Source organism: Eleutherodactylus coqui, chromosome 12 (assembly GCF_035609145.1).
Source record: "Eleutherodactylus coqui strain aEleCoq1 chromosome 12, aEleCoq1.hap1, whole genome shotgun sequence".
Lineage (NCBI taxonomy): Eukaryota > Metazoa > Chordata > Amphibia > Anura > Eleutherodactylidae > Eleutherodactylus > Eleutherodactylus coqui.
Genome location: NC_089848.1, coordinates 73,764,155 through 73,779,357, shown reverse-complemented (window position 1 = coordinate 73,779,357; position 15,203 = coordinate 73,764,155). Strand labels below are relative to the sequence as shown.

Genomic DNA, 15,203 nt, shown 5'->3' with positions numbered 1-15,203 from the left:
GTATTATATAAACTATTTCTACTCAGTGGTAGGTATCTCCAAGTGTGGCATAAGGCTGTATTTTCACATTGGTATTCCATCTGATAATGATGTGGATGGAATTTGCACGTGAAAATAACACATTAATTTCAATGTGTTTTTTTACATGAGCGATTTTTCTCTTGGTCCTATGGTCCAAGACAGAAAAATTGTAGCATGTCCTATTTTAGGGCAGGAATCGCTAGTTAGTTCCTATGGCAGGTAGAAAAATGCATCATAAAAGTTCATACAATAGTGATGCAATTTTTCTAGTTTTTTCTATTAAAACAAACTGCAGTATTCCTGTGCGTGAAAAGCGCATATGCAGTGATGCACAAAATGCATCGTAAATGCAAGAAAATGTGATGATTTACAAGCGCAATATTGGTCTGAGTTTTTTTGGACTGATATCGCACTCTTCTGTGTAAATATTTTGTGCCCAATATTTTCAGCCGTTGGCGCGTAGATAGTTTGACAAGTAATTTTCCGTCGCGATGAGTTACAGCACCCTGCAGAGTCCACTAAGGTAGAGCTAAATACAGATTGTACCCAGGTGTGTATTACTGATTATACTGGGGGGCAGCTGCTGCCCTGGAGTCATATTATAAGACGGGTAGCGTGATATTTACCTATGGGATTGATATGCGCTAGTACAGCCAGCACCAGTTCATAATGCTGAACTATTCCAATCCCCGTGACGGCAGAAGGATTGTAATAAGCCGACTCATCGATGGGAAGCACAACAGACTATTGATGTTCAGTCAATGGGGTTTTGGCAGAAATGATATGATATTATTCCTGCCGAAACAAAAAGAGCGTTCCGAGCGTCCGCCGCGCATTCGTCATCTGGAATATAAACAAGAGATCAATCTGTCCCGGAGTTATTGGATAAGAGAATACATAAAGAATAATAGATACAAGTACCTGCTCTCCCGTATCACACAGGCATTTGTAAAAACGCAGTGTTTTTAAACAATACACAATACATTTGCGCAGTGAACGCGGTTTGATGAGGTAGATTGGCGTACATATCGGCACACCATACTGTAGTTTTTTCACAGGCAGGGCGCGCGCCACCCCCCCCCCCCCCCCCCTCCGTGATTTAAAAGGCAATTTAGCCTAATGAGGTCCAGATGTGTCCTATTTTTTTCGCGCGCATTTTGTGCGTGCGCAGAACGCGTTCATTAAAGCGAATCCGCTGACATCAACAAGTTCTATTCTCTGCACATTGCACGCGCAAAAACACACGCAAATACGGTTATCTGAAGAAGCCCTGACCCTCACAATCACAGCTAATCGGAAAATGTGAATCTAAACCACTATGTGCGTACAGGGCAGCATCTAATGTGCAAGTCAGGGTGAACCAGAGCGCCACCAAGTGGTGCAGTGGAGGAATCACAAGGTTAAATAATCTGTAATTCATGTATTGCGGAGGGTCACACCGGTCTTCACGCTCTGCATAAAATGAGGAGCATGGGGAATCTTCACGGCCCTGGGGTTGTTCGATGGACTTTATTTGAGCAGAGAGTTTTTGGCATAGAAACATCGTAGATGGCTGCAGGAAGAGGTTACTAATATGGTGAATTCCAATATTCTCGGAGTATAGAGCTCCCCCATAACACACCTAAATGGGGAGGTGAAAGCATCAAACCATCAGGGTTAGAACATTCTGAAGTGGCAGACAATTATTAACAAGGATACATCCTTACTTTCTTGCTATCACTTCAGAATCGTTGCTTTGCGACGCCTGATAGTACAAAACGTCTGCTAGTTCAGCACAAAACTAGCAGATCATCAGCCTTGAACTTTAAGATGTTGGGAGAATTTCTGCTTGAGATGCATGATAGTCGGGAAATTGTGATAATTGGCAGTCGGAGACGCTTTTACTTAAATCCCCTGCATAGACTTTAGGTTATCCAATGCTTGTAGTGTGAGGATGCCCTAAACCAAACATACCTTAATGCCCCAATATAAGATTGTCCTGTGGATATTCCTATGTTGCCACCTCTGCACCTTAGACATTAAATACTGCTTGCAGTGTGAGCATTAATATATATATTTCTTGCAGTTTAAATGGTGTTGTTGATAACATTGACTATACAGTGAGACGCATCACTACTGATGACATCACTGATGTATGAGGTGACATCACTGATGTATGAGGTGACATCAAAAGCTAAATTTACTGTGAAATGTATATGGCTCAGTCTCACGTATACACATTGGGGGAATTTGAAGTCACTATTTTCGCATACTTTTTTTTTACCCCTTACAAGATCTAAATGTAACAAATGTATCAGGTGTCACCAAATGTTGATCAATTTGCTGAATCTTTGAATAAGGCCGCCTGCAGATGGCCGGGGTGGATACCCTGTGAGAAAACTCGCAGCGGGACCCGACCCGCACCCATGCAGGGACCAGTGCAACTCTCACCTTCTCCCGCGGCTCTGGCTCTGTGATGTGCCCGCTACCGGCCAGCCGGCGCATGCGCAGAGCAGAGCCGGGGCGCCAGGAGTGACATCTCTGTGTGGGCCTCTGCAAGACCGCAATTTCTTTTTTATGCGTGTGTTTTCACGTGGACAAATTGCGGCTGTCTGCATAGGATTGTGTTTTGTAATGCAATCCTATGCAGGCGGGCAGGGGCGGAAATTCTGTGTGAAATCCCACTGCAGAATTTCCGCCCGTGTGCAGGGGGCCTTTGTCCACAGATGTGGAGTCACTTTGTATATTACCCAAAGTAAGATTGTGACAAATTTTGCGGCTTTTTAAAAACTTGCATTTCATAGGCTGGTTTCATATCTGCGTTGGGACCTCTGGCTGAAAGTTGCATCACAGATCCGGCTCAAAGTACCAGAAGAGAAGGTGCTGCATGCAGTGCTTTTTCTTCCGCCCATAAGCCGAGCAGCTGGGTGGAAAGTGAACAGACCCCTTTATAGCTAATGGGGTCCGCCCAGCGTTATTCAGTTTCGTCCAAAGACAAAGTGGTTCGTCCATGGAGATACCCTTTTCTCTTTCCCCTTTCCTAGGAAAGGGCACCCCCAAGTGCAGATGCGAAACCACCCATAAATATCTCTATATCCTGTCAAAGCAGCAAGCCCACACACACTTTTCTAGACACTTTTGAAAAGTGGAGTGAGAGGCGCTACTGTTCTTTTAATTGCATATCAATAGTAAATTTGCCTAAATTAATTTTCACCAAAAAGAAGGTTCAATTTATGCCAAAATTCCGGTGCAACACCAGTAATAAATATGCCCCTAATGTGTCCCTGTAATGGCCAGGTGGCTGCAGCGCAGAGTATGCACACAGGTGTATGGTGCGCAGCAGATTTTGCTGTGAATTGGTACAAAATTTGCAACAAATCCGTGTCAAAATCCGCATGTGTTATTTGCAGATTTAGCACAGATTTTGGTGTGCATTTACTACAAATCTCATCCCCTCATTGAAAGGTGTGAAATCTGCTGTGAAAATCTGCAACATAAATTGACGAATTAAAATCTGCACCAGGTCAGTTTACTCTGCGGAATTTGTCCGTAGCATGCGCATGAGAATTGTGTAAATTCCCATCCCCATTGCTTAAATTGTAAAGTGTTCTATTGGCTTTATGCTACATATGAACATAACCTTACAGTAATGGGATTATGTCATACACCATTCAGCCTTATTACCCAGCTGGACAGATTACTGCATATCTTCCTTGTCACTAATTATATAATGACATTTACTTCACAACAAATATTCATCTTCCAGCTTGTGGATGGATAAATGAAAGATTATCAGTGGGCAAAGTGTCTTCATCATGCTCATATGTCATTAGTCATTGGCAAAGTTCAAACACTTTAATCATTACTGGATGATGTCATCGTACATACTTCTGTTGTCATCTTATGTAATTTAATTTATGGTCTGACATTAATGTAATAGAAAAGATGTTCTACAGCTTGCTTTATCTGTCTGTCTATCTCATATCTATCTATCTCATATCTATCTATCTATCTATCTATCTATCTATCTATCTATCTATCTCATATCCATCTCTCTCATATCAATCTATCTCATATCTATCTATCTATCATCTATCTATCTCTCTCATATTATCTATCTTTCTAATATCTATCTATTTCATTTCTATCTCATTGCTATCTATATATCTAATATCTATCTTATATCTATGTCTCTCATATCTATCCATCTATCTATCTCATATCTATCTGTCGCATATCTATTTATCTATCTCATATCTGTCTCTCTATCTATCTCATATCTATCTAATATTTACCTATCTATCTCATCTATTTCTCATATTTATCTATCTGTCTCATATCTATCTTTCTAATATCTATCTATTTCATATCTATCTCATCGCTATCTATCTATCTATCTAATATCTATCTTATATCTATGTCTCTCATATCTATCCATCTATCTATCTCATATCTATCTAATATCTACCTATCTCTCTATCTCATCTATTTATCTCATATCTATCTATATCATATCGATCTATATCATATCTATCGGTCTCTTATCTATCTATCTTATATCTAACTCTCTCATATCGATCTATCTCACATCTATCTATCGAACTATCTATCTATCTCATATCCATCTCTCTCATATCAATCTATCTCATATCTATCTAATATCTATCTCTCTCATATCTATCTATCTTTCTAATATCTACCGTATCTATTTCATTTCTATCTCACTGCTATCTATCTAATATCTATCTTATATCTATGTCTCTCATATCTATCCATCTATCTCATATCTAATCTGTCGCATATCTATCTATCTATCTCATATCTACCTATCTATCTCATCTATTTATCTCATATCTATCTATTTATATCATATCGATCTATATCATATCTATCTCTCTCATATCGATCTATCTCATATCTATCTAATATCTATCTCTCTCATATCTATCTATCTTTCTAATATCTACCGTATCTATTTCATTTCTATCTCACTGCTATCTATCTAATATCTATCTTATATCTATGTCTCTCATATCTATCCATCTATCTCATATCTAATCTGTCGCATATCTATCTATCTATCTCATATCTACCTATCTATCTCATCTATTTATCTCATATCTATCTATTTATATCATATCGATCTATATCATATCTATCTCTCTCATATCGATCTATCTCATATCTATCTAATATCTATCTATCTGTCTCATATCTATCTCCCTCATATCTATCTATCTCATCGCTATCTATCTATCTATCTATCTATCTAATATCTATCTATCTTATATCTATCTGTCGCATATCTATCTATCTATCTATCTATCTATCTATCTATCTATCTATCGCATACCTATCTATCTCATATCTATCTATCTCATATCTATCTATCTAATATCTATCTATCTCATATCTATCTATCTCATATCTATCTATCTATCTCCACCATTGATCTTTTGACCTTGCATTCTCGGCTTCTTGTATATAAGATTAAATCATTCATTTCCCATTCATTATGGAAATTCACAGATGAATTAAGCAGCTATTAATATTTTGAGCTGAAGTTTCCACAATGAATTCAATGACTCCATATTAATATGTTCTGCAGCCAGCGGCATCAATCTCCTGCACCGTCTAATATGAGGAGAGAACAGATGATGCTCAGTTTAATTTAGACATTTACTAGACAAATAGGAGCAATAATATGGCGCTGCCTCCATTCCAGGACTATGAAAGAAACTGCACAATATTCTAGAAACTGCAACATGAATACATTTTAGTGTCAGGCGGAGGGTAAGAAAGGCTGAAATATCTCCTGTGACACAAACTTCATTCGGTATCATAATGACGTAACCTTGACGATTACAGGCTGGAAATGGAAAGCCCCTTCCCCTCTACTAAACTTCTCATAATGTTATACTGATGAGCTCCCTGTATGAACTGGAACATTGTGGAATGGAAATATACAAACCTCATTTTCTAGATATTCCTCATTGGGTAGGAGCTTACTAAATGTTACACATGGTGCTTCATTGTGTAGGATAAGGAAAATAATGATTTCTGATACATATAGTGAAATAGGGGTCATGGAGATTACAGGAACTTGTTGCTACAGTGTAGAAACCATATGGTGTCACAAGCCATTGCTTTACACCAGTGAGGAGGCCATACCCACACTATAGGAGATATGTTCAATGCTCATGGGAGATATCCTTTAAAAATTGGATGAGTTCATTGGTCAGATACTCAACAATCACTGTGGGAATGGAGAGGGAGAGATACTACTGCAGCTGCATCCCCTCTTCTCCTTCCCCCCGTTTTCCCCATTTCCTATTTACTGTAGACAGTTTTTTTTAGGGGACTGAGAAGGTTTGTGAACACTAAGTTTAGAGATAAAGGCAAAAGGGTCTGAGAGCTTCTAGAAAGTTACTACTTATTTTCTGCAGAAGTATATAACGGCATAGTTCTCTTTGTCAAACCACAGATATTTTTAGCCAGAAGTCAAGGAATGCATACTGGGGGTTAAATATTGCCATTACAATAATCAGGGGCACAAATGGGGCTGAGGTGGCTTTAATGTGGGTGACCTAATTTTCCCAGGGACTATACAGGGTAAGGGGTTTGGTGGTATTTAAGCTGGATCCATGCAGAAGGCACCCTCTTCCCACCCCTTTAATTTCATTTGCTATTATTCTGTTCTTGTACTTGTCACAGGAGTCTTGCTTTCCATGCGGGAGTCATTTAAAGGTGTATTCTGGTCTTTTTTTTCAACTGATGACCAATCCCCTGGATAGGTCATCAGTAGTTGATGGACAGGGATCTGCTGCTCAGGATCCCCATCTATCAGCTGATCGCCCAGCCTACTGTAATCAGCGGACGGGGAGGAAGTGGGAAGATGATCTTCACTCTCATTGAAATCAATGGGAGCACCATGCTGTTATTACACTTCTTGCTCTGTTACTGATAGGACTGGATGTCTTGTACTGTCCATAACGAGGAGCAGAAAGTGCAATAGAAGCGTGGATCTCCCATTGATTTCATTGAGAGTGAAGCTGGCGCTCCCACTTTCTCCCTTATCCACTGATGACAAGGCTGGATGATCAGTAGATGGACGGGGAATCTGAGCAACAGATCGGAGTCTATCAACTACTAATGACCTATCCAGAGGCTAGGTCATTCGTTGAAAGAAGGCTAGAATACCCCTTTGCATTACCACATGCTCACCTCGCGGGTGGATGTTGGCATTTCCATAAGGCTACTGGCTGGTTACCATAAAATTATTCTCCCAAGTTTACAGTTATTAGGAGATATTCAATAAATGTTGTGGCCGTCCCCTAGCGTCACCCCAGTTTGGGTCTGTTTGTTTAGTTCTATCATTATGGTTTGTAAGGTACTACTTTTAGATATAGCTGATTGTTTTTTGGCTTCAGTTAAACCTTGGGTCCCTCTATAAAAGACTGAAGCAGTTCCATCAGTATGCAGTTCATAAAGTAAAATGCCGTTTTGATGAAAACCCTGATGTGAACCATTAGCATCGTTAGGATTTCTCCATTTTTCCTCGTTCCTTGATGTTCATTAAATGAAATGTTGTTCTATAAACTCCTTCCAAATGTTCCTAGTAAGTACTAGTAAAGCGATTCGTGCCCTCGGAGGCTGCAGTCATTATTTTAAGGGATTTGCTTTGTCTCACTTGTGCATAAAAAACATTATTGGAAAAATCTGTTCAGGACAAAGTGAGAATGTCAAACCTGATAAAACCTTCATGGTGAGCAGTAAATGATGGCCCATGGGTGACGGCTGTATTGTGTCATGCCAATGGACCAGGTGTTATCACCATGCTAGAGCTGCAGCAATACCCGCTGCACCTTTACTCAACTGATAGAACCAACCAAAACTTCACCAAGTGCAAGCCTTTATCACCCCCTCTCTGTACTAAGGATCGTGGGATAGAAGTATAAGTTGGCCTGGCCCCAAACGCACCTTCTGCCCAATGCTCACTGTCGTTTTGGTGCTGGATGCCAACTGGGACACTTCTGTGCTGGTACATGGACTAATTGGTTGGCTGGGAGGTGGGAATCTCAGCCGGTCAATCAGCCTTAGTTTATGTATATTTATTCTGGCTCCTCCTCATAGAGGATGCTGGTTATACTGGAGGTGTTATGTTGTGTCGGCGACTCATGCTCTTGTCTTGCATCTCACTTAAGATAAGTCTGTTGGTGATTTCTTAGTCTGGGGTGTTATACATCTTATTCCCTGTACATTTGTGGTTTTATATTAATTCTGTAGCATTTAAAGGGAATCTGCTACCATATTTTAAGGCAGTGTCTGTTACACTGATTGCAGTGATATGTCTGCTGTATGTATCTGTACATTAGTGTTGGAGAAAATTGCATTTTACTAGTAGCAGCCAGACACAGAACTAGTCCTGCATATTCATGAGTTGTAGGCTAGCCACACCCACCCCGCCTTCCACCCAATTATTATCTGCTCTCTATGCACAGTAATAGGCAGAAAGCAGTCAATCAGTGGCTGGAGGGCAGGGAGAGTGTAGCTACCCTGCAGCTCATGACTATCCAGGACTACTTTAAGTAGTCCTCTCTGCAGGAGCTCAGCTGCTAATGTAATATTCTGCAAAACTACTTCACAGATACACACAACAGATATATCATTGTAATCAGTGTGACAGGCACTACCTTATGCTGCTGTCAGAGAGGGGTGCAAAAAGATAGTGATAGAGTCTCTTTAGGCTTTGTCTCTATTCCATGTCACCATCTAGGGAAAGTCAGGGTCGTCCCAGGTTCCAGACATTTGGGTCGCCCTTATCAAGGCGAGTTCTCCGCTGGTAGGTAGGGCTTTCTCCCTTTCAGCAAGTTTAGGGATAGTTTCCCCCGTCTTCCTCGTTTTGTATTTACTTTTTTCATTTTTGTGTTATTTGTGTTTATATTGTGTGTATATGTATTCAGCCTTTTAGGACACAACTAATATGTCCAGGTTGGACATTGGAAGTGCACTTTGGCCCCAGCCCTACTACACTGGACTCCATGAAATGGTGTACATATGATAAAGACAGCCCATGCAGCTTCTATTGAGCCCTGTGAGAGGGGGCTCAGACCTGGTTTCTTCCATTACTGTTGCCTTCGGATGTTAAGGACTCTCCTATATAATAAATCTGTATTGTTGTAAATCTGCAAATGGTCTTATAAGCAAAGAAATGACCAAAATGTCATGGAAATAGGGTGAAAGAGGAAATAAATTCAAACCATTTTGTCCTGGGTGGCAAAATCTGGCACCACAATTGAGGCTGATTTTGGTGTTTGCTATGGAGCACTCTGTCTTTTTTATACACGTCTGGTCCAGTGACATGACAGCTAAACTAAGTGCCCCCTTAAAGTATTTACCAAACCTGCCTTAATTGGCCGATCTTATCACATGTGGGATTTTTCTACGTTGAACAATTCCTATTTGTTAAAAACATCCCTTAAAAATAAGCTGATCACAAAGCATTGTGTCTCCAGCGATCAACTGTAATCTGTGTGGAAACCTGACAGTAAATGTTCAATTTCACTGCAGCGCCCCCGCAGGGGAAAAGAAGCATTACACACTATCCACTTACATCATTGTATTGTCTGTGTAGTACAGGACAGAACAGATATTTCAGACCCAGAAACACTCTTTATAACTGCTGTCCAATACATGAGGATCCTGAATGGAAGACCCCCTTCTTTTAACTCAAAAATCATCAATAGAGTATAAGAAAATGAGTTTCCAAAACTGGACAACCTCTTTAAGATTTACATGTCTTGTCAATATGAGCGCACATCCCACCTGTGTAGAAAAGCTTTGGCTTGTGAGCGTGGCGATTCTCATGGATAAGGTATTTGGACGATTGAACCTTCTGAACAATGAACACGAACCTTAAAAGTTTCCCAAATTGGCTGGAGCATCGAGTGATGAGCTGAGGAGATTCATTCGTATCTGATTATCTATGCCTCCTCCATAATAGGTCATAAAAGTTTATTTGATCTTGCAACAATAAAACTTGCACCAAACACGGTCAAATTAATTTCTGAGATTCATGCTGAGGCGGCAGAAATAAAAGCTCGTAAATTTGTGAAAAAAAACGAGGCCTTGCTGATCTTTTATGTTTCTTAGTTATTTTTATCCCTTTGAAAGTAGAAAGGCGTAAATGACACCGGATAGTGAGGTGAAGGTCTTATCATTAGTAACCAAGGCACCAAAATATCCTTGAGTTTCTTCAGACATCACAGGGAACTCTGATAAAAAGTTTCTTATTGTCATCATTCATTTTGAAGCCCTTGTAATGTCCTTCAATGTAACGCTGGGATTATGGGGTCAATCCATTCATGTCTTCACCAATGGATTGTGGAGGTGTAGAAGTGCATGGTCTACCTATGATGGTGGTAGGAGGTGGTGGTGTAAACTAACTGGAAGTTGGGTAGTGGCCTCCCGCATTGTCTCATACCCCAACCTTCATCTATTCTCCCTCATGTTATAGTATATGAGTAGTAGTGGAGCCACCTTCTGCTGCTTACCTCAAAAATCACAGCTGTACTTTAGGATGGACACAAGATATGCAGATCACCTCATACATGTGATAGATACTCCAAAATGTCAGAAATATAGCAGTTCTGCAACTCCATAACCTCCAAATGTGTGTTATTCCCTTATGTTGGTTTCTTAGTCTTATGTCTGTACCAATGTTTTGTACTCTTCTCTTTTTCAGATGGCTTTTGTCAGTCCGAATGGGATGGGATTGTCTGCTGGCCCGAAGGGAAACCAGGGAGCATGGTCTCCGTTCTGTGTCCTGAATACATCTATGATTTCAACCATAAAGGTAAGCAATAAGTCACACACTCGTGGTCTAGTTCCAGCATGTGAATGACCTTGGGGTATTCTCACACCTATGTAATTAGAATGTGAGCTCCTTTAACTTTTTGCACTTTGATTGCCTGAGCCGAAGTCCAAGAGAATAACCCAAGGCTGCTCCACCCCTTTCAGTTCTCCATCATCATTAAGCATAGGAAAACATGAAACAAAACAGATTTCCATGCTGCAATTACTGTGAGAGAATATTTAGATTAGCGTGAGAATGTTCTGGGAATTCCCCATATACAGTATATCCATGCAATACAATATTCAAAATACCAATGACCACCTGTCTGTGAGTGACTGTGTGAGTTACATGTGATGATGTCAACGTCATGTGATCAGTCATTGGGGCTCTGAGCTCCGCCCCTGATCACATGGCAGTAATGTCATCACAGGTCCCAAAACATGCAGAGCCTGACAGCAGCCATGTGCTTACAGGACCTGTGATGATGTCATCACCATGTAATCAGTCATGTGTGTGAAGTGCATGTAGCAGAGCTGTGTGTGACGTGCATGTAGCAAAGCTCTTGTGCGTGTATGATATCCATGTAGCAGAGCTGTGTGTGTGAAGTGCATGTAGCAGAGCTGTGTGTGACATGCATGTAGCAGAGCTGTGTGTGTGACATGCATGTGGCAGAGCTGTGTGTGACGTGCATGTAGCAGAGCTGTGTGTATGTGATGTCCATGTAGGAGAGCTATCTATTATGTATCAAACAGCCTAGAGGCACAATGACCATGACATCATCACAGGTCCTAAACCAGCAGATCAGGACAGCAGCCATGTGATTACAGGACCTGCGATGCTGTCACCATCATGTGGTCAGTCACTGTGGCTCAAAGCTCCGCCCTGATCACATAATCGTAACATCATCACAAGTCCTTCATCTCTGTACACCGAGTGAGGGATTAAGGGTGGACAACATCCCCCACAAACTCCCGTGGCCTCAATTGCTATGGATACAGCAGTACTCAGTCTGGCGGTTTGTAGTTGGTTGTGAGACAGCTGGACACCTGTGCGGAGACTCCTATAAATGACACCTCACTATATCACATTAGTAAGTGGCATATTGCACCTCCAGAAAGACTGGTACTAGTATTTCTCATAAACGTTAAATGGACCCAATTGACTTGCCAACCTTTAATTTCCCCATGTGACCATTTAACCTGAGCTTAGTTTTTTTCAGTGAGCTTTACATAGATTTAAAAAAAAGAACATGAAAATTTTGTGTATTATGTCATCTTTGAAGGAACTCTCCAAGGCATAAAGCCATAATGAAAGATGTGTAATTCTGTATAATAGGAGCAGAAGCAAATTTATGACAGACCTGTCAGGGATTGTCCCTTCTCTCTGTAGACTTAATGTCAGTTATTAGTCTTATTAATTCTCCAGTGATGTTATGTTCAGAATTGATTGAGGAATAATAGAGATGAAGCCGAGGACTGCGCCAATCCCCAACACTATAAGACACTGTGTACAAAATGATCTTCCGTGGATTCAGTTCAGCAGGAGGTTCATGTATCACATACAATACATTTGCAAAGTCTTCAGATCTTTTCACTTTTTTTACATTTGCTATGTTGCTGCCTTGCAAGAATTAAAAAAAAAAATCAAGTGTTTCCCCATAATTCTACGCTCAATACCTCGTAATGATAAAGTAAAAACAGCATGTTATACATTTTTGTATTTAAAAGAAAAAAATGAAAAACTAACAATTTGCATTGACATAAGTATTCACACCCTGTACTCACTACTTAGCTGAAGCACCTTTGGCAGTGAATACAGCCTCTTGTCTTCTCGGGTATGATGCCCCGAGGTTCGCACACCTGGATTTGAGGATTTTCTGTGAATATTTGCAGATTCTCTCAAGCTCTGTCAGGTTGGATGCGGGCCGTCTGTGGACAGCCATTGGATTCAAGTCAGGCGTATGGTTGGGCTACCCAGAACAATCAGAGAGTTGTCCCTAAGCTACTCCTGTGTTGTCTTCTCTGTGTACTTAGGGTCATTGTCTTGTTGGAAGGTGAACCTTCTGCCCAGTCTGAGGTCCCTTGTGCTCAGCCTGAGTGACCATTGGATTCTTGGTCACCTCTCCTATCAAGGCCCTTCTCACCCAATTACTTAGTTTGGTGGGTCGACCAGCTCTAGAAGAGTCTCGGTTGTTCCAAACTTCTTCCATTTAAGAATTCTGGAGGCCGCTGCTCTCTTGGGAACCTTCAGTGCAACAGAAACATTTTTGTGGCCTCCTCCAGATCTGTGCCTCCACACAATCCTGTCTCTGAGCTCAATGAGCAGTTGTTTCCTCCTCATGAATTTGTTTTGGCTCTGATATGCATCGTGAGCTTTGAGACCTTATATAGCCAGGGTTTTTTGTTTTTATTTTAAATTATGTCCAATGAACTGAATTTACCACAGGTGATTCCAATTAAGGTGTAGAAACATCTCAAAGATGCTGAACAGAAATGAGAGGCCCCCAGAGCTAAATTTCAAGTGTCATACCAAATGGTCTGAATGCTTATGTCAATGCAAAATATTCGTTTTTTACTTTTTGAAACGTTATGTAATGTGTGTGTACGTGAATGTGTGCGCACGCTAGAACATCCGCCAACCAAATTAACAGGAGAAATTCTCACCTTTTTGCTACCTGCAGCAGAAAGTGCATTGATGACCTCTTCCCCTACTCATATTAGAAGAGGAAAGAAGGACAGGTAGCGGCACAATGTGCCATGAATAGTGTTTTCAAATGTATTTCATCCTTTAAAACCAATACTGTCAATACTCATAGCACTCAGCCTGTACTATTACCCTTTAATACCACCCTCTAGATAGTCCCCTGTAGTGTCCATAGTGTCATTCTCATAAACGTTCCTAAAGTGCCTGCCTTACAGTAATGCCCATAGTGCCAGTAGTAATGCCCCTAGTGTTGGACTTATAGTAATGTACATAGTGCAAACTTCATAGCAAAGCCCATACCTTATAGTAATACACCTAGGACCCGCATTATGGTAATGCCCATAGTGTCTGCCTCATAGTAATTCCCATAGTGCCAGTCTCTTAGTAATGCCTGTAGTGTCAACCTTTTAGTAATGTACATAGTGCAAACCTCATAGCAAAGTCCATATTGCCTACCTTATAGTAATATGCATAGGACCTGCATTATAGTAATGGCCAAAATGTCTGGCTCATAGTAATACCCATAGTGCCAGTCTCATAGTAATGCCCATAGTGCAAACCTCACAACCCATATAATCTGGTTTATAGTAATGCCCACAGTGCCTAACTCAAAGTAATGCCCATAGTTTCAACCTTGCAGTAAGGCTTTCTGTCTCATAGTAACACTCATAGTGTAGAGTATCATAGTAATACTAATAGTGCCAGTTTCATAGTCATTCACCTAGTCCACATAGTCCCAACCTCATAGTAATACCTATAATTCCTGCTCTATAATAATGCCCATAGTCGTAGTCTCATAGTAATTCTGGTGCTTGTGCCACATAGCAAAACCATAGTACCAGTGGTTTTGCTATAAGAGGTGCAGGGGTAGCAGTTTCTACTGGGCCCTAGAGCCTTAGGGGGCCCAAAGGCCCCTCCATCATATAAGAAGACACCAGTATTATAAACAGCACATGATAGGTAGGGGGCGCTGTTACTGATTTTGCATCGGGGCCCAAGCGCTTCTAGGTACCCCTATGCATAGTACTGAATATTATCATCACTAGATAGCGGTCTAAATAGCAGAGGGGATCCGCACAGTGGAAATCCAAATAAGCCCCCATTATGTTGCTGAGTTTTGCAGGTTTTGAAGGTGGTTTGCCGATTATCTCAAGAGACATATTTGAAGCACTTTGTGTATGAATTGTAGAGATGCTGCTATAATGTGTAGTTGACAGGAGGCAGAAGCAATGTATATTACCTTATATATAATCTCTGCAGGGCACGCGCATCGACGGTGTGACATGAACGGCAGCTGGGAGCTGGTGCTGGGCAATAACCGCACGTGGGCCAATTACACCGAGTGTGCAAAGTTCCTGTCTAATGAGACCAGGGAGACGGTAAGGAGATGATATATGTCCCATTTCTAGAAATATGTATTGTATAGTCTAATTCAGGCTTAAATGAGGCTTCATAGCTGATATTGATCTCTTGTTGTCCAAGGGGCTTAGAGGTCTACATGTCTTTGGTGATCCAGTGTGCTTTGAGCTGCAGCCATCTTTGATGACCCAAAGAGATTGCATTTCCATCTATTTTTGGTAGTCCAGTGGGCTTAGTGTTAGGAATATTTTTGATGTCCCAGTGGGTTTACAACTGCATATATCTC

At 40.9% G+C, this 15,203-nt stretch overlaps 2 protein-coding genes across 2 annotated transcripts in view; both read left to right on the top strand.

The window, feature by feature from the left end:
• ALS2CL (ALS2 C-terminal like) overlaps positions 1-15,203 on the top strand; it is a 703,387-nt gene that overhangs the window by 373,707 nt on the left and 314,477 nt on the right. The window lies entirely within an intron of this gene.
• PTH1R (parathyroid hormone 1 receptor) overlaps positions 1-15,203 on the top strand; it is a 210,624-nt gene that overhangs the window by 144,163 nt on the left and 51,258 nt on the right. The window contains exons 3-4 of the mRNA XM_066584858.1: positions 10,745-10,855; positions 14,819-14,937. Coding sequence (XP_066440955.1) covers positions 10,745-10,855; positions 14,819-14,937 — 230 coding nt within the window. The remainder of the gene's footprint in view (positions 1-10,744; positions 10,856-14,818; positions 14,938-15,203) is intronic.